A 27,915-nucleotide genomic window follows, 5' to 3' on the forward strand; every position below is an offset into this window, starting at 1 on the left:
TCGTTTCTCCGCCATCTGAGCAGATTTTCTGGGGACTAGGACCTGGCATTACAGGAGTCTTTACCTCATTCTGCCTAGATCTCAGCCTCCTATCCACACGAACAGCTAATTGAATGGCATCCTGCAAAGTCTCAGGTTCAGGGAATGCAATTAGCAAATCCTTAACCCTTTCACTCAGACCAGCAAGAAATAAACATTTCAGAGCAGGATCATTCCATCTGACTTCAGAAGCCCACCTTCTAAAGTGTGTGCAATAAATATCAGCATCATCTGACCCCTGATTCAAACTCCTGAGTTCTGCCTCAGCAGATGAGATTCGATCAGGATCGTCATATAATATACCGATAGCAGAAAAAAACTCTTCTACCAACCTCAAACATGGATCATTAGGTTGAAGACCCTTGTGGTTCATTGCGCAAAAGTGACATAATAAAACCAATGTGCTGTGGTTCATTCCCAGAGAACCTTGGTCTCAAATGAAAATATAACAAACAAGCATTTTAAAGGAAAAAAAATCTTGCTGTTTACCATAAAAAACATCCGGCAGTCCTACCTTGGGTTCCACAAAATGCGCTCCGGAAAAGCTACTCACGTGTTGCTGGAGCTCGGCCACCTCCAGAGTCAAGTGTGCAAGCATTGAGCCAAATCATGGACAGAAGCCATACTGATCCCCGTATTAATATTTCCTTATTTTTTGGGCTGGACTTACTGTTATGATCTGCAAACATGATCTGTTATGATCTTCCATAAGACTAAGCTGAATCCCCACGATGTAGTGGGCTGCCTGTTCCTAGCGAACAGACCCACCTTAGTCCTAGGCTAGTCTGAACGAAGACCTATAGAATAAAGGGAAGGGGTCCCTAAAAGAACTAAGGAACAAAAATGGGACACCTCCTGAACAGAGAAAGTTGTAGCAGAACACAAAAGATAAACTGACAAAAAGGTACTAGAGGTCCCAAAAGGACCAAGCGAACTGAGAGATATAGGCACAGAAGCACCTGGCTAGCAAAACAGTCAAACAACACTGAAGTCCAGCACAGCCAAAAAGGCGGAGCTAGAATATAAAGGCAGATGGTCACGTGACCGCAAAACACTAGATGGAAAAAACAAACAGGAGGGTTCTAACAGCTCCCACATCAGTTAGCAAAAACTTGGTGACAGATTCCCTTTAACGCTTCAGTGTGGTCACCAGTGCTGATCAGTGTATAGTGACAAAAGGAGGCATTTGTAAAGTCCTCAGGGATGTCCTGCAATGATGCCAATTAAGACATAACTGGCAGTTAAGTCTTGTAATAAATAGCTAAAAACATAAAAAAAAATTATAAAACATTAAAATTGCTAGTAGGACTGAAAAATCTTATAATGTTTAGTAAAATATAGTTTGAAAATTTGAACATTAAATAAAAAATGTATGAATGTAGCAAAAATTCAATAATATAATTTATACAAAAATATATAGATACTAGGCATTAGTACTACTGTAAAATTAGCAAATATTTAAAAGAAACCAATTTTAGGCCCCTAATCCGCCACCACCGCAATATAAACGATAGTAATACGTTTCTAAAGATGCCTCTTCATAAATTGTCAATTGCAGAGTAAAGTATTAAAAAATATATAAAAAAGAGCACAGTATTATAGAGTCCTTATGGAGGAAGACTCTTATAGGCAGTCCCAATCTTTAAAGGAGTCATGGAGTTTGGTTACTTTTGTATTGACTGGCATCTCACAGGTGCCAGCATCAGGGGGATCTGATGTGTCCACAGTTCACAGATGAGGCATGGGCTGGGCAGTTCTTTTTAATGCTACGTTACACGTACACAATGCCTAAAAATTAGTGATGGGCAAGCATGCTCGTTACCCGAGATTTACGAGCATGCTCGGGTGGTTTCCGAATATCTTCCTCGTGCTCGAATGTTATGTTTATGTCACTCCGTGTGCATGATTTGCGACTGTATGACATCTTTAATACATGTGAGGAATGCCTGTTTGCTAGGCATTCCTCACATGTATTAAAGCTGTCAAACAGTCGCAAATCATGCACACAGAGTGACTCAAACATAACTTTCGAGGACGCCGCAAATACTTGGAGAGCATCCTCGCCGAAAGGGTTAACAGAACACGCTCGCTCATCACTACTAATAATGTATAAATAATACTACATAAAAAAAGAAAATGAAAAAGTTAAGGATACCAGTTAAACAGGTCTCCTGCATTTCATAGGGGTAAATCAATATTTTTCTTTTGGGGGGGGTTAAGCAAACCCTAAAATATTTACTACAGTTAAAAAATAATGATGATTCAGTAGTTTTTAGAATCTCCATCCTTATCTTCAGTATTGAAATCATTGGGTAATTGCTTTGAAAATAGTAGTCATAATTCTGGGTGGTTCTAGGCTATAAAATTGCCCAAAGAGGTTGACCTTCATTAAAGTTATTGATATTATAATGTATGATTGTGGGATAAATAAAATTAAACACATCAAACTACCAGGAACAGTGATCGTTTCTAAACAGTTTAAGATAATGCAGACCTTTTCAACAAAATTTTTACTGCCTTTCCCCCTGTATCTAAAATAAAAAATGAAGCAACTTATCAAAAAGTCTTAGGGGGCGATTCAAAATAGCTCTTAGGCCTGAAAACTGGTGTAAAATAGTTTGAAAAGTTGCAAAATTTTTGTACAATGTGCAAATTTTGTGACTTTTTGCAGTTTCACACCAGCTTGAAACTGTTCTGTCAAAATGGGCAAAGCTAGGGAAGAGTCGGGGCAGGATGAGGTGTAGCTATGCCATCAAATTCTGCAAAAGTTTTTATGCCAAAAATGCCACTCAAGTCTTTCACTGGAGTAGCATTTCCTATAAAGGCACAATAGAGGTGCATGCCACTGAGAAGATGTACTACATTCATTAACTGGCGTACGCCTCTTAGCCCCTTAACCCCTTTCTGACATTGTGCATAATAATACGTCCCTGTGCCCTGGTCCTTATGGACTAGGTGCGTATTATTACGCACAGGCGATAGCTGGGTGTCAGTTGATTCTGACAGCCCGCACTGCTCCCGGCATTTTAACCCCCTAAATGCTGCGATCGGTGGGATCGCAGCATTTAATGAGCGAGTAGAGGGACACAAGCCCCTCTACTCATGGATCGGTGACCCCGCGCCATCATTTGTGTCTGCACAAATGATTAGAAACTGACCCCATGAGGGTGGTATGAGGGCCCGACGTCCACAGATGGGGGTTGTGCTCACAGCCCAACACTGCGCAGGACACTTGGCATTTGCCACAGAACACCAGGATTGGCAGAGTCGCCACTGGTGCTCTGTGCTCTTCACAGATGAAAGCAGGTTCACACTGTAACAGATGTGACAGAGTCTGGAGATGCTGTGGAGAGCGATCTGCTGCCTGCAACATCCTTCAGCATGACCGGTTTGGCAGTGGGTCAGTAATGGTGTGGGGTGGCATTTCTTTGGAGGGCTGCACAGCCCTCCATGTGCTCGTCAGAGGTAGACTGACTGCCATTAGGTACCGAGATGAGATCCTCAGACCCCTTGTGAGACCATATGCTGGTGCGGTTGGCCCTGGGATCCTCCTAATGCAGGACAATGCCAGACCTCAAGTGGCTGGAGTGTGTCAGCAGTTCCTGCAAGATGAAGGCATTGAAGCTATGGACTGGCCAGCCCATTCCCCAGACCTGAATCAGATTGAGCACATCTGGGACATCATGTCTCGCTCCATCCACCAACGTCACGTTGCACCACAGACTGCCCAGGAGTTGGCGGATGCTTTAGTCCAGGTCTGGGAGGAGATCCCACAGGATACCTCATCAGGAGCATGCCCAGGCATTGTAGGGAGGTCATACAGGCACGTGAAGGCCACACACAATATTGAGCCTCATTTTGACTTGTTTTAAGGACATTACATCAAAGTTGGATCAGCCTGTATTGTGTTTTTCCACTTTAATTTTGGGGGTGACTCCAAATCCAGGCCTCCATTGGTTAATAAATTTGATTTCCATTGTTGATTTTTGTGTGATTTTGTTGTCAGCACATTCAACTTTGTACAGAACAAAGTTTTCAATGAGAATATTTCATTCATTCAGATCTAGGATGTGTTATTTGAGTGTTCCCTTTATATTTTTGAGCAGTATATATATATATATATATATATATATATACAGTATATATATATATATATATATATATATATATATATATACAGTGAAGGAAATAAGTATTTGATCCCTTGCTGTTTTTGTAAGTTTGCCCACTGACAAAGACATGAAGAGTCTATAATTTTAAGGGTGGGTTAATATTAACATTGAGAGATAGAATATCCAAAAGGAAATCAAGAAAATCACATTGTATAAATTAGATACATTTATTTGCATTTTGCAGTGAGATATAAGTATTTGATTCCTCTGGCAAACAACACTTAATACTTGGTGGCAAAACCCTTGTTAGCAAACGCAGCCGTCAGACATTTTTTGTAGTTGATGATGAGGGTTGCACACATGTCTGGAGGAATTTTGGTCCACTCCTCTTTGCAGATCATCTCTAAATCATTAAGATTTTGAGGCTGTCGCTTAGCAACTCAGAGCTTCAACGCCTTCCATAAGTTTTCTATGGGATTAAGGTCTGGAGACTGGCTAGGCCACTTCATGACTTTAATGTGCTTCTTTTTGAGCCACTCCTTTGTTGCCTTGGCTGTATGTTTTGGGTCATTGTCTTGCTGAAAGACCCAGCCATGACCCATTTTAATGTCCTGGCAGAGGGAAGGAGGTTGTCACTCAGGATTTTATGGTACATGGCTCCATCCATTCTCCCATTGATGCAGTGAAGTAGTCTTGTGCCCTTAGCAGAGAAACACCCCCAAAAAAAATTCCAAAAAAAGAATTCCTGAATTGTTGGTTTTTGTTTATTCTGCCTCCTAAAAATCGGAATAGAAAGCAATCAAAAAATATCACGTGCCTGAAAATGGTACCAATAAAAACGTCAGCTTGTACCGTAACAAACAAGCCCTCACATGACTCTGTCAGACGGAATATGGAAAAATGATAGCTCTCAAAATATGGTGTTGCAAAAACTAGTCTTTGCGAAAAAAAGGGTCTTTTAGTGTGTGACAGCTGCCAAACATAAAAACCCAATATAAATCTATCACTGTAATCGCACCGACCCGAAGAATAAATTTGTCTAATCACTTACACTGCACGAGGAACAGAGTAAAAAATAAATAAAAACAATTCTTCACCTGAGGCTGATTTGTTAATTCTGCCTTCCAAAGATCGCAGTAAAGCTTTGCTCACATTTATCCTGCGCTTTCCATTTAAATCTCTGAAATACATGATTCAAACGGAACCCCCCAGGGGAAGATTCCCTGTAATGAGGCAGATGGATGCACCGTGGTCGTCGTCTGGCCTGTGATCCCACGGTGTTCATCTTTTATTAGGCGTGCATAAAAGAGCCATCGGACACAGTTTTGTGAACCTCTGAAAAAAAGGACACCGCTAAACAGAGGCCAGACTAAGCCCAGAGTAACTCTGTTGCCTCATTATAGTGAATGGATCCCTCAGGATAGGGTTAGGGTTGTGTTAGGGTTAGGATTGGGTTAGGATTAGGGTTGTGTTGGGGTTAGGATTATGTTAGGGTTAGGATTAGGGTTACAGTTAGGGTTGTGTTAGGGTTAGGGTTGTGTTAGGGTTGGGATTTTTTCAGAAGTAAAGAAAAAAAAATGACGATATGGTGTTGAGCGCAAGTGCTCGTTACTTGACTTTGCATCGGATGCTCGGGTATGCATCGAATATCGCGGGTGCTCGAGTGACATGCTTAGCCCAAAAAAAAAATACGGGATTACCTGCCTTACACGAGCAATCCCCGTGTGGTTTTTTTTGGTGTCTTGCTATCTTGAAACATGCGGGATGGGGACTCGAGCACTCGCAATACTTAGTGCATACCCGAGTACCCGATGCAAATTCAACTAGCGAGAACTTGCGCTCAAGACTAATGACAACATATTCAATATGATGCCCTAATGTTATCAAATTCTGTCGTACCTCTGGGTTCAAAATGATCACTATACTCCTTGATAAAATCCTTGAGGGGTGTAATTTCCAAAATGGGGTCACTTGTTGGAGTTTTTCACTGTTTAGGCACATCAGTGGCTCTCCAAACGCGACAAGGCATCCGCTCTCGATTCCAACCAATTTTTTGTTCAAAAAGTAACACAGTGCTACTTCCCTTCTGAATCCTGCCGTATGTTCAAACAGTGTTTTTTTCCCCATATATGGGGTATCAGCGTACTCAGGAGAAATTGCACAACAATTTTTGGGGTCCATTTTCTCCTCTTACACTTGTGAAAATAAAAAAATTGGGGCTCAAAGATCATTTTTGTGGAAACTTTTTTTTTTTTAAATTTTCTACGTTATAAACTTCTGTGAAGCACCTGGGGGTTCAAGGTGCTCACCCCACATCTAGATAAGTTCTTTGAGGGGTCTAGTTTCTAAAATGGAGTCACTTGTGGGGGATTTCCACTGTTTATGCGCATCAGGGGATCCCCAAACGCAACATGGTGTCCGCTAATTATTCAAGCAAGTTTTACATTCAAAAAGTCAAATGGCGCTCCTTCCCTTCCGAGCCCTGCCGTGCGCCCAAACAGTGTTTTTTCCCCACATATGGAGTATCGCCTTACTCAGGAGAAATTTCACAACAAATAGTATGGTGCATTTTCTCCTGTTACCCTTATGAAAATGCAAAATTTGGGCTGAAAAACATTTTCGTGGGAAAAATGTGAAAATTTAATTTTACGGCTCAATTTTATAAACTTCTGCTAAGCACCTGAGGGTTCAAGGTGCTCACCACACATCTAGATAAGTAGCCTGAGGAATCTAGTTTCCAAAATGGTCTCACTTGAGGGGGGTTTCCACTGTTTAGGCACATCAGGGGCTTCCCAAACACGACATGGAGTCCACTAATTATTCAAGCAAATTTTACATTCAAAAAGTCAAATGGCGCTCCTTCCCTTCCGTGCCCTGCCATGTGCCAAAACAGTGCTTTTCCCACATATATGGGGCATCAGCATGCTCAGGAGAAATTGAACAACACATTTTGTGGTCCATTTTTCCTGTTACTCTTGCGAAAGTAAAAAAATTGGGGTCTAAAGAAACATTTTTGTGAAAAAAGTTAAATGTTAATTTGTTTTCTTCCACATTCTAAAAATTCCTGTGAAGCACCTGAAGGGTTAATAAACTTCTTGAATGTGGATTTGAGCACCTTGAGGGGTGCGGCTTTTAGAATGGTGTCACTTTTGGGTATTTTCTGTCATAAAGGCCCTTCAAAGTCACTTCAAATGTGATGTGGTCACTAAAAAAAATGGTTTTGTAAATTTTGTTGGAAAAATCAGAAATCGCTGGTCAATTTTTAACCCTTATAACTTTCTAACAAAAAAAAAATTGGGTTTCAAAATTGTGCTGATGTACAGTAGACATTTGAAAAATGTTATTTATTAACTATTTTGTGTGGCATATCTCTCTGATTTAAGGGCATGAAAATTCAAAATTTAAAAATGGCGAAATGTTCAAAATTTTTGCCAAATTTTCGATTTTTTCACAAATAAATGAAAGTCATATCAAAAATTTTTTACCACTGTCATGAAGTACAATATGTCATGAAAAACATTCTCAGAACCAGTGGGAACCTTTGAAGCATTCCAGAGTTATTACCTCATAAAGTGACACTGGTCAGAATTGTAAAAATTGGCCTGGTCATTAACGTGCAAACAATCTTCGGGGGTAAAGGGGTTAATAAATGTGGTGCTTTGTACTCCAGAGAGCACTGCAATAAGACTGAAGCATGAAATGTCTTAATGAATTGGCCTCTTGATTTAAAAAAAAAAAAAAAAAAGAAAATATATTTATACAGCTCCTATGCAGCCTATGCATTCCTGTGTGTAATCTGATGCTGTAGTTTCATATTCAATCCGAACATATAATGTTAGCAAGAAGTAGGGGACAAAGGAAAGGAATTGTGACTGCAGGATCCAACTACACAGTTCTAAAACCACAGAATATTTTTAAAGAAGCCTTTTTGTTAAGTTCTTGCAATTCTTTTAAGGGAATTGGGGCAATAAAAAAATGATTGCATTGGAAAACATATCATTGAAAGCCAATTCCACCCAACACTGCTAATCTAGCTGTACAACATGTGCCATGAAATTTGTCTCTTCCACCAGAACCCGATTAAGATGTCAAAGAACTAGAAATTGATCACCATTTAGCACTACAAGGAAACATTGAGAAAGTTCCAACCCAAAGAGAAATAGAACACAAAAGGTAAAATTAAAGATCAAGATCACTATAGGAAATGATTGCACTTCTAATTCATCATTAAAGAGGAAAAATAAATTAATATTCAGCCTATTATTAGTATTGCTCACAATTTTTTCAATAGTTAATGAAAAAGTAGATTTATAAGTATTAGCAATTTTCAAGAGAACAGCTGTAAGAATCTGACAGATAGACCTTCAATTAGGGTCAGATTTATCTATAGGCACAATAGGCATATGCCTATGAGCGGTCTTGGGGGAAAGCATGCTACAGAAAGAAACATTTACATATGAATAATGTATAAGCTAAACAGTGTGCATTAATTAGTATATTATGTTTAATTATATAGCTTCAGAAGGTGCTAGGTGATGTGAGAATTAAAGATGAATGTTTATTTTCAAGAATAGCCAAATATTTTAAAGCTGTGACCAATTAATGGGTGGAGTCTAAGGTGAGAAACAATCTGTGCCTATAGGTTCTTGAGATAATAATCCTGTATTGTCTCCACAACCAATTTTCATGAGGGCTAGCTTTGGAGCTCATGGAATTAACATGGGCATAATGAACACTGGGGCCAGGAGAGTAACTGAGGCTAAAATGCCATCTTCATGAAGTTTCAGATCACTAAGTAGAATCTAGATTTTTTTTAAATAAAAGGACTATTCAGCCATGGGGTAACCTAGTAAACAGTAAAGGGAATTGACACATTTTTGGTGTATTTTTTACTAAAATGTATTTTGGGTTTAAAACAATTTTTTAAATATGGTTTCATTAAAAAATTCAAACATTGGCTTCTACAGCCTCTATGTATCACAGTACACAACATGCTGCAGAATAACTTAATAGTAAAATCCATCAGTGAGCTTGTTTTGAGGCACGGTCTGTAGCTCTTATCTATCTTCTCCAGATTGATCTTCTAAGCTGATTTACAGGAGCATCACAGTTTGAATTTACATTTGGTTAGAAATCAGCTTTGAACAGTTTGAAGAGAATTAATGGTTACAGATCCTATCATTAAAACAAGCTTACCCAAAGATTTGACTATTAACATATTCTGCTATGTACTATGATATATAGGGTCGGAAAAGTTAAATAGTTTAATATATAGAGCACATACATATTGTTCATACATACTGTATAACTAAGTGAAAAATAACAGATCTGCTCTGTGTTCTTATAATTAAATGTACACTGACTTGTTGGTGGCACTGTTTAGTCAGTGGGCAGCTTGAAGTATGTATTAGCATATGTCGCCACAAGCTATAACATCCTAATGGTGTAAAAGTCAAGACTTCCTGCTAGAAAAGCTCAAATAGATGTAAATTCTACATGCAGACAGAGGTGGAAGTATGATCCAGAAAGAAATGCCTGCACAATAGCTAGCTAGCAAGTGGGAGAGTGTAGCATTTGTTATAGTACTGTGTAAAATTATTTAGTTAAGATCTGTGAACTACTGCATCCACCAATCCTGAATCTGAAGGAACTACTCTACCACCAAGAACCATTATATCCTTTATGATCCTGTATTTCTTTATAAATGAGTTCCTCCCCACATCAACATCTAAACAAACCCCATTGCAATGAAGGCATGAGGGTGTCAATATCCTGATAGTTTCACATGTTCAGGATTTGCAGCTGTTTTGTTGTGTGGACTAAAGTTTTCAAAAGCCTATCCACATGTAGCAGAAAAAATGGCATGAAAATGAGAGCCTGATGTGGGTTTTTAAATTAGCAAGATGCTCATTCTTGTGTTGATTTTCACTGCAAATTTCATTTGGTGAAATCCATGGACAAGTTTGCTCTTAAATCTGCAAGCAATACATGCAGCGTTTGTTACATAAAGTTTGCTGATTTATTTGCAGCTAAATTCATTGCGAAAATTTTCTGCCACATATGAACATAGCCTAATCCTTTAGGGAACCAGTTCTATTTAAAAATGCTTCCCATGAAGGGAAATAGATCTAAAAATGTAATAACCAGTTAATCACATATCTGAGGAGTACTATGTACGATATATTTCATTGAATAAGACCACCAAAAGAAAGAAGGTCACTGTCAAGCTACTCTGGAATTATATTACATTCGCAAATGCATTGGTTGGTGCATTGGGGTCAATGGCTCAAACACTGATACATTTGACAAGTATGTTCTATAAAGAAGATTCACAAGGAGTAAAAATAATTTTGACACTTGTGTCTTCTAGCAAAAAAAAACACCAACTTTTTCATCCTACCATCTGCCACATAATGCAATAAATATGTCTAACACACCGAAAATGTATTTTAACCCCCCCATCCCCCCTTCATCCTTATTTGACATATGGAAATTACTCATTTTAGGAAAAAAAACGTTCTTCAAAAATAGCATAAAAATTTGAAGTGTTTAAACTAGCTGACTGACGTTCAACAGTAGTTTCTATATCGTAACATTACATGATGAATGATTTACATAAAAATATTACTAAACAAGAGTACAAGTATCCTGCTTACCCAATGTCTGCAAAGGGATTTAGAAGAATAGTAATCTCTTTCATAGGATTAACATTAATCCAAGGAGGTCTAGAAAATTATACAATTCATCATTATAACTAATCTGAATGATACTTTGTATTTCCAAGTTATTTTGCTTTCTCTGTCTGGCCTACAATTTTTTATTCCAATCCAAAATGTATATGATTGTTATTTTCTAATAATCTCTGAAACCAAGAAAGTTTTAATTGGGTACACAAGAGAGTCCCGATGCTGCCTCATGTCAGCTCTACCAATACATAAAAGTTTAATATTCACCCGTAAACGTGACTGACTGGAGAAGCAAAAGTGTCTGCTCTAGGCCTAAAAATGTAACTTGTCAGACAGAAATGTGTTCATTTCGAAATACTGGCATGGACATTCAGTAAATGTAGTTGATTTAAAGCTCAATTTGATTTCCCAGAAGAAAGAGAAAAAAAAATATTTACTGGCAGAATAGTTCAAATCAAAAGATTACAAGCAGTGACAATGTAGAAGTAGGCAATGCCTAGGTTTATAAATGTCAATTTATTGAGTCAAATGCAAAACAAAAAAAATTATCATGAACACGTCAAAACAGCTCATGAGGATTGGAGAAGTCGATTCTGAGATTTAAACATTTCCGAGTTCGAGTCAGGATGTACAGAACCCCTAAAGGTTTGTCTCTTTCAAGACCTAAATAAGCAGAAGCAATACCTGTCAATGTTCACAACTGTTAGCGCAGGTGAAGTTTATTTTTTGTGAGTATTGTTTTTTCAGGACCATTCAACAATTAAAATATAAAAAAAATTATGCTTATAGTCATTTGAAAAAAAAATAAGATATCTGTGTTAAAAACGTCCAAAAGTTTGAAAAATTATACAATAACTGAAGGCGGAAAATATACATGTACATCAGTGCTTCTTAGGCAATATGCACAAGAAAATATTTATAATCCATAGATGACAATTATGGTGTTCATATCCTTTGCCCGGGCCAATCTTTAAATATTTATAGATTTCTTATGCAGATTCTACATTAAAAAAAATATGATGGTCAAACCATCGGCAGGAGGATAGTAGGTGGTGTAGGACTAGGAAAGAGACTTAAAGTGAACCTGTCAAGTGAAAAAATGCTATTAACCTGCAGCGATGGGGTTAATCTGCAAAGTAATAGTGTTCTGAACCTGTCCGGCGCCAGCACTTATACCCCCGCTGCCAGGAGGAAAATAACTTTATTCCTCTCTGTAGCGTTCGAGTTTCAGTCATGAAGGTGGTGCCAGTGCAGGTTCAGTCAGCGCTCTGTATAGAGAGTGATAGATGTAACTGCGCCCACTGCACTGACTGACAGCAGCTCAGCATTAGAGTCGGCTGTCAGTCAGAGCCGGGGGAGCGGTTACAGCTGCTGTTCTCCATACTCAGAGCAGTGACCGAAGCCATGCCGGTGCCACCCCCGTGACTGAAACCTGAACGCAACCAGGAGGAATAAAGTTCCTTTCCTCCCAGCACAGGGACTGTAAATGCAGGCGCCAGGCAGGCTCAGAACGCTATTAACCTGCAGATTAACCCCATATCTGCAGATTAATAGTGTTTTTTCACATGACACGTTCCCTTTAATATATGAATTGCAAAAATAGAACTTAATCTGCCTTTACTTGTTTTGAGATATCCAATTGAACACTTTCTCCAAATAGTTGAAAATGCAAAAGTTACCAAGGCCCAAAAGATGTACTTTTCTTTTAATGGTTTTGTCCGGACAAAATAAAAAATTTCCCAGTGGCTTGCAATGATAAAAGACAACAAACGAAACCATTCTCACCTCCCGGCAATTGCTGGAATCCAGCGCAGGTCTCTTCCGCAATATGCCATCAGTGACGCCAATGATGGCCTGCTGCAGAAGTCACCTGACCACAGAAGCCAATCACAGTTCCCTGAGGATCCTCCTCTCATTTTGAATGGTGCCGACTTCCTGCTGTTGTGAACGCAGACCATGAAACAGGATCACAATAAGTTCCAGTAATTGAGTACAGCTTAGTTTGTTGTTATATAATATAACAAGCCAATGGTAACATTTAATTTCATTCTATTTTACCTGGAAAAATTCTAATAAAATTGCTGAGAAAAGGACACCTGTCATACATATATATGGTAATGTGGTCAGATGGCCCAGCATTGAGAAATGCACATGAACGAGGAGAGAGGGTAGCATGTATTTTATAAATCAAAACACTAGGCATTGTTGGAGGGACAGGACAAAAAAATTGACTGTTCATCTAAAAGCTGTCATGCTGAATTTGCTAAAGAAATGGCTTGCAAAAAACACAAAAAATAAATAAAAGTAGGTGCTAAATTGGATCCGATCCGTACACCAGGGTTAGGAATAGGTGTTAGGACAATATAAGATAATGTGCTCTCCTTATCTAGCTGTGCTTGATAGGTACAACTCTATTATACAGCGTATTAGAAGGAGCAGTGGGTAGTTGCAGCCAGTATTCTGCTACCTTGGTACATACTCTAGGTCGCGCCATCACTAAAGAGTAAATGTGTTATCCAAAATAGGAGACCAGGAGATGCAACATGACAAGGTTCATAGCTTTTCATACACTGTGTGCAGAATTATTAGGCAAGTTGTATTTTAGAGGATTATTTTTATTATTGATATGTTCTCAATCAACCCAAAAGACTCATAAATATCCAAGCTTAATATTTTTGGAAGTTGGAGTGGAGTTTTTTTAGATTTGGCTATCTTAGGAGGATATCTGTTTGTGCAGGTAACTATTACTGTGCAGAATTATTAGGCAACCTAATAAAAACCAAATATAATCCCATATCACTTGTTTATTTTCACCAGGTAAACCAATATCAGTACACAAAATTTAGAAATAAACATTTCTGACATGCAAAAACAAAAGCCCAAAAAAATAGTGATCAATATAGCCACCTTTCTTTATGATGACACTCAACAGCCTTCCATCCATAGATTCTGTCAGTTGCTTGATCTGTTTTCGATCAACATTGCGTGCAGCAGCAACCACAGCCTCCCAGACACTGTTCCGAGAGGTGTACTGTTTTCCCTCCCTGTAGATCTCACATTTTATGATGGACCACAGGTTCTCTATGGGGTTCAGATCAGGTGAACAAGGGGGCCATGTCATTTTTTCTTCTTTTAGACCTTTACTAGCCATCCACGCTGTGGAGTAGTTGGATGCATGCGATGGAGCAATGTCCTGCATGAAAATCATGTTTTTCTTGAACGATACCGACTTCTTCCTGTACTACTGCTTGAAGAAGTTGTTTTCCAGAAACTGGCAGTAGGTCTGGGAGTTGAGCTTCACTCCATCCTCAACCCGAAAAGGTCCCACAAGTTCATCTTTGATGATACCAGCCCATACCAGTACCCCACCTCGACCTTGCAGGTGTCTGAGTCGGAGTGGAGCTCTCTGCCCTTTATTGATCCAGCCTCTGGCCCATCCATCTGGCCCATCAAGAGTCACTCTCATTTCATCAGTCCATAAAGCCTTTGAAAAATCAGTCTTAAGATATTTCTTGGCCCATTCTTGACGTTTTATCTTATGTTTCTTGTTCAAAGGTGGTCGTTTTTCAGCCTTCCTTACCTTGGCCATGTCCCTGAGTATCGCACAACTTGTGCGATTTGATACTCCAGTAACGTTGCAGCTCTGAAATATGGTAAAACTGGTGGCGAATGGCATCTTGGCAGCTTCACGCTTGATTTTCCTTAATTCATGGGCAGTTATTTTGCGCCTTTTTTGGCCAACACGCTTCTTGCAAACCTGTTGGTTATTTGCCATGAAATGCTTGATTGTTCGGTGATCACGCTTCAAAAGTTTGGAAATTTCAAGACTGCTGCATCCCTCTGCAAGACATCACACAATTTTGGACTTTTCAGAGCCCGTCAAATCTCTCTTCTGACCCATTTTGCCAATGGAAAGGAAGTTGCCTAATAATTAAGCACACCTTATATAGGGTGTTGATGTCATTAGTCAACACCCCTCCTCATTACAGAGATGCACATCACCAGATTTACCTAATTGGTAGTTGGCTCTCAAGCCTATGCAGCTTGGAGTAGGACATGTATAAAAAGTATCAAAGTGATCAAAATACGCATTTGCCTAATAATTCTGCACGCGGTGTATATCTGGTGCTCATTTCATGACTCAGTAAAAACTACAAGTTCAGGAAGGGACCAGACAATGTGAACTGAGGTCTAAGATGGCAGACATACAAGAAACAGAGGCATGTTCACACTAGCAAAAAAGAAGCAAGACAAAAATATATCTCATACCCTACCATAATTATATATAAATGTAAAGCAAAATTGCATAATAAATATAGGGTACTTAGTGAACTATTTTTGATCAAAAAAAGTATACAAGCCGTCCCACCAGCGGCAAGGTGACCCTAAATTGGGACGGTACCTATACTGCCTATATTATAAACCTTACTGTATATCAAAGTTGAAGTAATGCATATAAAAGGGTAGACAAATAGGACCGGGTCCCAACTCCAGACCACCTAGGCCCGTGGTAAGCTACACATATACCAATCAGCTCAACAAAGGGCATGCCACACCCTTAAATTGCACAGAATGCAAACAAGTCAAAAAACCAGACAATGTGAACTGAGGTCTAAGATGGCAGACATACAAGAAACAGAGGCATGTTCACACTAGCAAAAAAGAAGCAAGACAAAAATATATCTCATACCCTACCATAATTATATATAAATGTAAAGCAAAATTGCATAATAAATATAGGGTACTTAGTGAACTATTTTTGATCAAAAAAAGTATACAAGCCGTCCCACCAGCGGCAAGGTGACCCTAAATTGGGACGGTACCTATACTGCCTATATTAAAAACCTTACTGTATATCAAAGTTGAAGTAATGCATATAAAAGGGTAGACAAATAGGACCGGGTCCCAACTCCAGACCACCTAGGCCCGTGGTAAGCTACACATATACCAATCAGCTCAACAAAGGGCATGCCACACCCTTAAATTGCACAGAATGCAAACAAGTCAAAAAACCAGACAATGTGAACTGAGGTCTAAGATGGCAGACATACAAGAAACAGAGGCATGTTCACACTAGCAAAAAAGAAGCAAGACAAAAATATATCTCATACCCTACCATAATTATATATAAATGTAAAGCAAAATTGCATAATAAATATAGGGTACTTAGTGAACTATTTTTGATCAAAAAAAGTATACAAGCCGTCCCACCAGCGGCAAGGTGACCCTAAATTGGGACGGTACCTATACTGCCTATATTAAAAACCTTACTGTATATCAAAGTTGAAGTAATGCATATAAAAGGGTAGACAAATAGGACCGGGTCCCAACTCCAGACCACCTAGGCCCGTGGTAAGCTACACATATACCAATCAGCTCAACAAAGGGCATGCCACACCCTTAAATTGCACAGAATGCAAACAAGTCAAAAAAACAGACAATGTGAACTGAGGTCTAAGATGGCAGACATACAAGAAACAGAGGCATGTTCACACTAGCAAAAAAGAAGCAAGACAAAAATATATCTCATACCCTACCATAATTATATATAAATGTAAAGCAAAATTGCATAATAAATATAGGGTACTTAGTGAACTATTTTTGATCAAAAAAAGTATACAAGCCGTCCCACCAGCGGCAAGGTGACCCTAAATTGGGACGGTACCTATACTGCCTATATTAAAAACCTTACTGTGTATCAAAGTTGAAGTAATGCATATAAAAGGGTAGACAAATAGGACCGGGTCCCAACTCCAGACCACCTAGGCCCGTGGTAAGCTACACATATACCAATCAGCTCAACAAAGGGCATGCCACACCCTTAAATTGCACAGAATGCAAACAAGTCAAAAAACCAGACAATGTGAACTGAGGTCTAAGATGGCAGACATACAAGAAACAGAGGCATGTTCACACTAGCAAAAAAGAAGCAAGACAAAAATATATCTCATACCCTACCATAATTATATATAAATGTAAAGCAAAATTGCATAATAAATATAGGGTACTTAGTGAACTATTTTTGATCAAAAAAAGTATACAAGCCGTCCCACTAGCGGCAAGGTGACCCTAAATTGGGACGGTACCTATACTGCCTATATTAAAAACCTTACTGTATATCAAAGTTGAAGTAATGCATATAAAAGGGTAGACAAATAGGACCGGGTCCCAACTCCAGACCACCTAGGCCCGTGGTAAGCTACACATATACCAATGAGCTCAACAAAGGGCATGCCACACCCTTAAATTGCACAGAATGCAAACAAGTCAAAAAACCAGACAATGTGAACTGAGGTCTAAGATGGCAGACATACAAGAAACAGAGGCATGTTCACACTAGCAAAAAAGAAGCAAGACAAAAATATATCTCATACCCTACCATAATTATATATAAATGTAAAGCAAAATTGCATAATAAATATAGGGTACTTAGTGAACTATTTTTGATCAAAAAAAGTATACAAGCCGTCCCACCAGCGGCAAGGTGACCCTAAATTGGGACGGTACCTATACTGCCTATATTAAAAACCTTACTGTATATCAAAGTTGAAGTAATGCATATAAAAGGGTAGACAAATAGGACCGGGTCCCAACTCCAGACCACCTAGGCCCGTGGTAAGCTACACATATACCAATCAGCTCAACAAAGGGCATGCCACACCCTTAAATTGCACAGAATGCAAACAAGTCAAAAAACCAGACAATGTGAACTGAGGTCTAAGATGGCAGACATACAAGAAACAGAGGCATGTTCACACTAGCAAAAAAGAAGCAAGACAAAAATATATCTCATACCCTACCATAATTATATATAAATGTAAAGCAAAATTGCATAATAAATATAGGGTACTTAGTGAACTATTTTAGATCAAAAAAAGTATACAAGCCGTCCCACCAGCGGCAAGGTGACCCTAAATTGGGACGGTACCTATACTGCCTATATTAAAAACCTTACTGTATATCAAAGTTGAAGTAATGCATATAAAAGGGTAGACAAATAGGACCGGGTCCCAACTCCAGACCACCTAGGCCCGTGGTAAGCTACACATATACCAATCAGCTCAACAAAGGGCATGCCACACCCTTAAATTGCACAGAATGCAAACAAGTCAAAAAACCAGACAATGTGAACTGAGGTCTACGATGGCAGACATACAAGAAACAGAGGCATGTTCACACTAGCAAAAAAGAAGCAAGACAAAAATATATCTCATACCCTACCATAATTATATATAAATGTAAAGCAAAATTGCATAATAAATATAGGGTACTTAGTGAACTATTTTTGATCAAAAAAAGTATACAAGCCGTCCCACCAGCGGCAAGGTGACCCTAAATTGGGACGGTACCTATGCTTGTTTGCATTCTGTGCAATTTAAGGGTGTGGCATGCCCTTTGTTGAGCTGATTGGTATATGTGTAGCTTACCACGGGCCTAGGTGGTCTGGAGTTGGGACCCGGTCCTATTTGTCTACCCTTTTATATGCATTACTTCAACTTTGATATACAGTAAGGTTTTTAATATAGGCAGTATAGGTACCGTCCCAATTTAGGGTCACCTTGCCGCTGGTGGGACGGCTTGTATACTTTTTTTGATCAAAAATAGTTCACTAAGTACCCTATATTTATTATGCAATTTTGCTTTACATTTATATATAATTATGGTAGGGTATGAGATATATTTTTGTCTTGCTTCTTTTTTGCTAGTGTGAACATGCCTCTGTTTCTTGTATGTCTGCCATCTTAGACCTCAGTTCACATTGTCTGGTTTTTTGACTTGTTTGCATTCTGTGCAATTTAAGGGTGTGGCATGCCCTTTGTTGAGCTGATTGGTATATGTGTAGCTTACCACGGGCCTAGGTGGTCTGGAGTTGGGACCCGGTCCTATTTGTCTACCCTTTTATATGCATTACTTCAACTTTGATATACAGTAAGGTTTTTAATATAGGCAGTATAGGTACCGTCCCAATTTAGGGTCACCTTGCCGCTGGTGGGACGGCTTGTATACTTTTTTTGATCAAAAATAGTTCACTAAGTACCCTATATTTATTATGCAATTTTGCTTTACATTTATATATAATTATGGTAGGGTATGAGATATATTTTTGTCTTGCTTCTTTTTTGCTAGTGTGAACATGCCTCTGTTTCTTGTATGTCTGCCATCTTAGACCTCAGTTCACATTGTCTGGTTTTTTGACTTGTTTGCATTCTGTGCAATTTAAGGGTGTGGCATGCCCTTTGTTGAGCTGATTGGTATATGTGTAGCTTACCACGGGCCTAGGTGGTCTGGAGTTGGGACCCGGTCCTATTTGTCTACCCTTTTATATGCATTACTTCAACTTTGATATACAGTAAGGTTTTTAATATAGGCAGTATAGGTACCGTCCCAATTTAGGGTCACCTTGCCGCTGGTGGGACGGCTTGTATACTTTTTTTGATCAAAAATAGTTCACTAAGTACCCTATATTTATTATGCAATTTTGCTTTACATTTATATATAATTATGGTAGGGTATGAGATATATTTTTGTCTTGCTTCTTTTTTGCTAGTGTGAACATGCCTCTGTTTCTTGTATGTCTGCCATCTTAGACCTCAGTTCACATTGTCTGGTTTTTTGACTTGTTTGCATTCTGTGCAATTTAAGGGTGTGGCATGCCCTTTGTTGAGCTGATTGGTATATGTGTAGCTTACCACGGGCCTAGGTGGTCTGGAGTTGGGACCCGGTCCTATTTGTCTACCCTTTTATATGCATTACTTCAACTTTGATATACAGTAAGGTTTTTAATATAGGCAGTATAGGTACCGTCCCAATTTAGGGTCACCTTGCCGCTGGTGGGACGGCTTGTATACTTTTTTTGATCAAAAATAGTTCACTAAGTACCCTATATTTATTATGCAATTTTGCTTTACATTTATATATAATTATGGTAGGGTATGAGATATATTTTTGTCTTGCTTCTTTTTTGTAAGTTCAGGAAGGGGCATACATAGAAATCATGGATCCCATAGCAAAAGTTTTAATTGGACTTCCCCTCTGCCCCCAAACAATAGTAAGTGGAGTAGGGGTCATATCTCAACTTTTATAAACAGGGAGAGGGACATGTATTGTGGCATGTACACAGCAATTATGCCCCTATTGATGCAACTTAGTGTTCTCACCCATGGTACCTCTTTCATGCCCATTATAGAGATTGATGTTCCAAAAATGCCCTCATCCACACACATGGAGTTTAATTTGCCCACAGTGAATTACGCCTAATAATTTCACCCTACAGCCCTCCACATACACAGTATGATGACTCCACTGTGCTATCAGCAAAGTTTAACACGCCTACAGTGCCCCATCACAGTATAATGCCCCCACAGCATGATGCCCCTAAAGTGCTCCCCTTTATTAAAATGTTCCCATAGATCCCTCACACACAGTATCATGACCCCCACACAGTCTGATGACCTGTCATAATGATAGCTCCCACTAAGTATGATATAATCACAGTTCCCCACACAATATGATGGCCTCAACTCAGTATGATACTCCTATAGCCCCCCGCACAGTATCATGGCTTTCACAGCCCCCCACACAGTATAATAGCCTCTCAATATGATGCTCCCACACCTTCAACTTAGTATTATGGCTCCTCAAGCAGTATAATGGCTCCCACAGTCCCCCACTTAGTATGAGTCCTCCAAATAGTTTGATGGCTCCTACCGTCTCTCAGTCAGTATACTCAGTCAGTACGATGCCTCACTCACTCAGTTTGATGGCACCTTTGGCCCATCCTTAACTCACAGACAGCCCCCACTTAGTATGAGAGTCCCTACAGCTCCCCACTCAGTATGATAGCTGCCAAGGACCTTCACTCAGTATGATGACCCCCAGAGCCCCTTACTTAGTATGATGGCCTCCACAATCCATCATTCAGTATGATCATCCCCACAGCCCCTCACTTAGTATGATGGCCCCCGCAGCCTATCCCCCACTCAGTAAGATGGCCCCAACTCAGTATGGGTGGCCCCACAGTCCCCTATTCAATATGATTGCCCTCACAGCTCCACACTTAGTATGATGCCCCCACAGCCCTTCATTCAATATAATGGTCCCCACAGACCCTCATTTAGTATGTTGCCCTAAATACTGTCATTTAAAAAATAAACACCACTTAAAGTACATATCCTCATTCTTCCAGCATGCTGCTTAGTACTGTGCAGTGTGAGGACTTAAACTCTACACAGAAGGTACAATGTAGTGTCATCATCGCACCTACAGTATATTGAATCCTAGACGAAGGCTGAATGGTGGATCAGTGAGCCATTCACTCCCTGATTCACTATTCTATTCAATGGTATCCACATTGAGAAGATGTGGATTCCACGAAAATTGTGACGATGGGAAGTGGGGAGCGCACTGGTCCTCCATGACTCAGGGGGCTCATAGTGGCCGCGTCGTCTGCCAATATGGATGGTTTGCCACAGAGTTCAGTGCACCATGGCTTCTTTAAGTCAAGTGAACAGAAAACCTCCAAACGTGTAGATTGTATAGAGGCATGAAATAAAGCACCAGATCTTTGAAAATCTATGGACTGTGTTATGCTGTGTGTGCCATCATTGAACTAAACTCTTTTTTCTCTATCTCCTATTTTATAAGCCACTTTTGGACGCTGAAGATCAAGGACCAAAAGATTAGTTGGTTGTATTTGGAAATTCCCACCTGGACAAATAAATTTATGCACCACAGAAAACTTTTCATGTGTCATAGAGATGAGGAATGTGTTGTTTTTTTTATGGGATTCATGTTTGTATACATTTTTAGATTGGCAATCTGGGCTGTCAGTGATTTTTCAAGGACCCACAGACTTGAGTTTGTCACTTGACATGAAAAATGGATGTCTTACTGAGGTCTTGAGAAAAGTTAGAAGATAGCATAAATTAAGATATGATTTCATAAACTGTAAGTTTTTCTAAGTACTAAGTCTACACAGGAGCACAGTCAAGAATAGCAATGGGTCAAGACTAGTGTTGAGCGAATTTGTTCGGCATTTTAAATTCGGGTTCGTGTTCAGGGTTCCGGCTTGTTCGCGCCAAAAAATCGGCTCCGCCCATGAGACAGCAAGGCAAATCAGGGATATTCCTGATTTTTTTGGCGCGAACAAGCCGGAACCCCGAACACGAACCCGAATTTGAAATGCCGAACAAACTTGCTCAACACTAGTCAAGACTAGGTGATGCACTACAGGAACAAGGCACTATGGTAGTAACACTATAAACCTACAATGTGGTCATAAAATTAGAAATTTAAAGAGAAAGTTTAGTGCCTCAATTGGCTTGATGTTTGGTTATTGCAATTGCAGTACTTCCATCAATCAGTGGAGTAGATTACTGTCCACTTATCTAAGAGCTTTTATTTTCATCTGGTCAGTAGAGCATCTCTCATCACCAATTAAATCATTTTTCCCTAAACCCAGAGCCCATAGCAAATAACTCTAGAGCAGAAGGTTGCTAAAATTGTATTTTGGTAACAGAAAAAATCATATATAGGAATTTACTTTTCTTATCTGATGATTTTGGTCACAATGCAACATTGAAGCTATCACAATGTATGGCATAGATCCCATGCACTTCTAGTTATGCACTGGTCAACTAACAGTCTCATTGTTTCTGTGCAATACTTGCAGCCAGGATTTTCCATTTTAAACAATAGGCCATGTCTAAAATTACTGAAATATATGTGTTTTATGTAATTTGAGCATTAATTCATTAGAATTACTCAGAGCATCTCATATTTTAATTTGTGGACTTCATTCACTTGAGTATCCCCATCATAATATTATTCAAAGAACATGGAAATAATAGTAGAGGAGGCAGCATCTCACACCAGTTTTACAATGATTCATGGGCCTGATATTTTTATCCTCCTAACACATCAAGGGTGATAGAAGCTTCTTTTTGCTGTCAAAGTGATCAAAGAGGGGTTGAGAAAGAATCCATAAACAGATGCTGCCCAGTGACAAACCTTAAAGAACAAGACTGTGGGGCCAGATGTTTGAGTGACCTTCGGACTATGGAACATGTTGGCATAGTGTTGATTTAGATCATTGTTGGCAGAGGTCTTCGATCCCATAGCCGAAAAAAAAAATCTTGAGTTATGAAAATATTTTTCTTTCTCATTTTTCTCTTTTGAACAAAATATAAAACCACTGGTCAGTAGGGCTGATGGCTGTCAAAGAAGTTGAAGTCAAAACACAACCCTGCCAGTAGGTATCACATCAAAAGGAACTTAGCAGAATGAACAAGAACATCTCCAGGCTGTGCCATTTTGCATTCTCTATACTTTCAACAGCTGTTTCTTGAGTGAATACAGATGCAAAATAATTATATGAAATGTTTAACATCCCCAGCAAATCAAACAATGTGCAAACAAGCAACATAATAAAGAGATAGCTTGTAGACAATGTATACAAATGGATAATGCTAAAAGCCTATGCACTAGTTTACATTTCGAATGTAATCCAGGCTTACTCCACCGAAAATAAGCCTCCAAATATTGATATTTCCACCCCTTCATATTTTTATCGCAACCTTTTTTCTGCTTTCAAGTCCAGACAACTGAAGGAAAAAATTAGAATATGAAATAGTCTTTCTTCACAATATTAGAAGTGATTGAAGGTTGCACACTACTTCTTACGCTTTTAGACATTTTGTCACTTTACCTGGAGAAATATACACTGCTTATTCTGAATTGCTGCTGATGTCCAGTACTTGTCAAAACCGTTATCTGTCAAGCATTTCACAAAGTGTTGCAAAATGACAGATCAGGATGTCTGAATAGACGGAGCCCCGGGAAAAACAGAACAGATAGAAAATTCATGACTTTAAACTACATCAAAGCGACTTCTGTCAACATCTTGTCAAAAAAGGAGAAGGGAGCTGTTCATTTCAAGATTTTTTTATTACTATTATATAAACACCTTCTTACATACAAAGTGATAGCTACACGCTTTACTTAAGACGAATTGTTACATACGTGAGTATTCCTTGTCCAGGTATTTAAGGAGTTTGAGGGATTGTGAGTTTGCAAATTGTAGAAATAATTTTTTTGACATAAAAAATGTAAAAAGATTATAGTCTAGAAAATATATAGAAATCTGGACCACCAGTGTTACAAATGTTTATTAGATATAGTCATATAGTTGCCTCCTGAAGTTGAAGAAAGTTCATGCAAAACCACAATTAAGAAAAAGGCAACATCCGCCCCTCCACCCTACAGGTGTAACTACCAGATCAAACCACATTACAAATCAGATGTAAACTGAGACAAACAGGAACATGTACCATAATACATCAAAGCATTTTTACTGCTTTTCCTATTAACTAACTGAACATTTTTATTTGTATAACTAATTAAGCTCAAGGATTAGCTCCTACATTTGGGATTTTTATACTACGTAAAATAAGATTTTGATGAATTTTTGATGTTGCTGACTTTCTGCACCATTTCAGTCCCCATTACAGGCCACATTCACACGTTCAGTATTTGGTCAGTATTTTACATCAGTATTTGTAAGCCAAAACCAGGAGTGGGTGATAAATACAGAAGTGGTGACATGTTTCTATTATACTTTTCTTCTGATTGTTCCACTACTGGTTTTGGTTTACAAATACTGATATAAAATACTGACCAAATACAGAATGTGTGAACGTGGCCTTAGCTAAATTAGGTTACTTGCGTTTTTTTTATATGCGTCATCGTGTTTTTGATGCTGCGTTTGTTGTCTCTTGTTGGTGTGTCATGTTTTAAATAAAGCTGCTTTGTTTTTAATACTTCCAGGTATTTGGTTTTGACAAAACTTTATTGACCTAGTCATGTGCAGTTTAAATGTGTTTTTGATGCGTTTCAGCCGCAGAAACACACTAAAAACAAGTGTGTTTTTGATTAGCAGATTTTCCACATCTAATAAAGTCTATAGGAAAAATGTGCACAGGTAGCTTAGTGTACCTGCAAGAGAAATTGACATGCTGCTGATTTGAACCACGCACCGCAGATCAGTTTACGCAGCATTAAAAAAAGCACAGTGGGCATGAGATTTCCATAAGGCTGCATTCCAATGGTGAGGTTTGGTGAGTTTTTGATGTTGCAGATTTTCAGCACTATTTCGGCACCCATTAATTAAAATAAATTTCTTCAAAAATATACAGTGTAAAAAACTCACCAAAAACTCTTTGTGGGAACATAGCCTAAATGCCATCCACTTTGCTGAAATTGTAAGGATGAGTTTTTGATGCTGCATATTTTCGAAAAATTGCAAGTGACCTATTTTACTTTATGGGTGCAGAAATGGTACAGAAAATCTGCAACAACAAAAACTCACCACAAGCTCATTGTCTGAATATAGCTACATTCCCATGATGAGTTTTTGGTGAGTTTTTGATGTTGCAGAATTTCTGCACCATTTCTGCACCTATTATTTAAATTAGGTTTCTTGCGGTTTTTCATTGCATTTTTGGCTGCGTGCCCACTATGCGTTTTTCAAGCGTTTGTGCACATGCTGCGGAAATTTCCGCTGCAGATTATCATTGCGGAAAAATCCGCAGCATGTCCATTAATTTTGCGGACACGCAGTGTAATTGCCGCCATTGACTTACATTGAATCACTTAATATCCGCATGACTACATGTGCACATGCGGATATTAAGTGATTCAATGTGCGGATGGTACCCGGGTCTGGAGAAGAGGAGACTCTCCTCCAGACCCGGGTGCCATGGTACCTGTTAAAAAAAGAATTTAAAATAAAAAATATACATTATACTCACCTTCTGATGGCCCCCGGTCTCCATAGTGATGCGTCCTGGCTCCCCGGTGGCTCGCAGACATCGGCGGTCGCGTGCCCTGTCACATGACTAAATGACGTCATGGAAGGTCCTATTACACCACCGTGAGCCGTACAAGAGACCGGACGCACCAGAGAGAAGACCGCGGGCCATCAGGAGGTGAGTATAATGGGATTTTTTTTATTTTTTACCATTTTTATTCTTTTTTTAACTATTAACTTGGTCACACTATATAAATCCATGCCAGTTGTGACCAAGTTGTCAAGCACTTTTACAAGTGATGAAGTGATGCTAAAATCGCTTGGAAAAGCGCTTGATAACACGCATGCAGAAATGCATGCAAAAACGCTTGACAAACGCTTCTACCTGGCAGGAAAAACGCATGTAAAATCCGCATGTGTTTTTCCTGCCAGGGAGATGCAGAAAAAATCTGCAGCATTTCTGCATCGTGGGCACTTAGGCTGTGTGCCCACGTAGCATTTTTCAAGCGTATATGCTGCGGAATTTCCGCAGCGTAAACGCTTGAAAAACGCATGTATATCCGCACCCCATGGTCCCCAATGGCATTCCGCAATGTCAATGCCCATGCTGCGGATTTTTCCGCAGCGTATATGCTGCGGTCAAAAATCCGCAACATGTTCATTAATTTTGCGGAAGCGCAGCGGAATCAATGTGCGGATGGTACCCAAGTCTGGATGAGAGGAGACTCTCATCCAGACCTGGGTACCAAAGAACCTGTAAAAAAAAGAATAAAATAAAGTTTATACTTATCTTCTGATGTTTTCCCTCCGTCGCGCTGTTGTCTGAAGGACCTGCCACGTCATTGAGTCATGTGACCCACCACATGACTCAATGACGTCACCGCAGGTCCTGCACACAACAGCGTGAGCCGCTCAAGACTCCGGACGGGGCAGAGAATGCATCAAAAGGTGAGTATAAAGTTTATTTTTTTATTTTTTACCTTTCTGAACAAGTTGTCAAGCACTTTTCCAAGTGATGCTTGGAGAAGTGCTTGATAACCCGCATGCGGAAATGCATGCAAAGACGCCTCACAAACGCTTCTACCTGGCGGGAAAACCGCATGTAATATCCGCATCCGATTTTCCCGCCAGGGAGAAGCGTAAAAAATATGCTTCAGGTCCGCAACGTGGGCACATAGCCTTAGCCTTTGAGTGCGTTTTTAACATGCATTTTTGACAATGTGTTTTTTGTCTCTTGTTGGTGTGTCATGCTGTAAATAAAGCTGCTTTGTTTATGATACTTTCTGTTTTTTTGCTTTGACAAAACTTTATTGACATAGATAGGTGCAGATTGCATGCGTTTTTGATGCATTTCTGTGTTGGAAATGCACTAAAAACACATGTGCGTTTTTTACCTGAGGAATTTAAGCACTTTTACCTGCGGAATTTCTGCACCTAATGTAAGTCTATGGACTGCACAGAAAACCCAGCTACAGATGAGTTTTTTCTTTTTACACCTGTTTTTTTCTGATTTGACGCACTCTCTCTCTCCCGGGATATATTTTTGAGTATGCTGCTATTGTTGCAAAAAAATATTTTACGAAACATGAAACTTTTGGTGCCATATAGTCACAAAAACAGTTCAGGACAGAAAAAATACTATTTCTTGTTTAGATGTTAGCTGTACTTAGTTGTACATTCACCCAGTTATCTTTTGGTGCATTTTTGATGTTGCAGAATTTCTACTGCAGTAAATAAGGTTACTTGTGTTTTTTCATTTCATTTTAGAGGGCATTTTTTACATGCATTTTTGTCTCTATTTGCTAAGTCGTGTTTTGAATATAGCTTACATTTCTAGAGTCTTTTCACAGGGGAAACACACTAAAAATGCATATGCGCTTTACATCTGCAGATTTTCTGCATCTAATGCAATTCTTTGGGATCCATGTACTCACCTCTCCTAGGTAATCCATGTGACTGCTGCTGTCAAGGAGCCAGGGAGAATGAGCGGTTCCGGAGCTGCGCTCAGTGAGTGACAGGACCCCGCTCCTGAGCTGCAGCCCCAGAGCTGCTCATTCTCCCCGGCTCCTCGGCAGCAGCGGTCGCATGGATTACAGCCGGGGACACCTAGGAGAGGTGAGTATATGGATTTTATTATTTTATTCTTATTTTCACAGGTGGGGACACTGCGGGAGCAGACACTACCACTACCCTCATCATTGTCACTGCTAGTGCTGATCACAGCGCCAGCAGGAAACCATGAAAAGGGTAGTGTTCAGCACCAGCACTTGGG

The 27,915-nt window shown here is 39.3% G+C and overlaps 1 protein-coding gene across 3 annotated transcripts in view; it reads right to left on the reverse strand.

Annotated features, from left to right (window-relative positions):
• CYP7B1 (cytochrome P450 family 7 subfamily B member 1) overlaps positions 1–27,915 on the reverse strand; it is a 297,228-nt gene that overhangs the window by 128,051 nt on the left and 141,262 nt on the right. Inside the window, exon 1 of one of the 3 annotated variants that reach the window (XM_073679361.1) lies at positions 12,623–12,757. The exons of the other annotated variants lie outside the window; for them this stretch is intronic. Within the exon in view, the coding sequence (XP_073535462.1) occupies positions 12,623–12,753 (131 nt within the window). The 5' untranslated portion in view covers positions 12,754–12,757. Of the gene's footprint in view, positions 1–12,622; positions 12,758–27,915 lie in introns of those variants that run through there. 3 annotated transcript variants of the gene reach the window in all.

The sequence above is a fragment of the Phyllobates terribilis genome, unplaced genomic scaffold, assembly GCF_046119375.1.
Source record: "Phyllobates terribilis strain yellow unplaced genomic scaffold, ASM4611937v1 Scaffold_4__5_contigs__length_816908805, whole genome shotgun sequence".
NCBI classification, from domain to species: Eukaryota; Metazoa; Chordata; class Amphibia; order Anura; family Dendrobatidae; genus Phyllobates; species Phyllobates terribilis.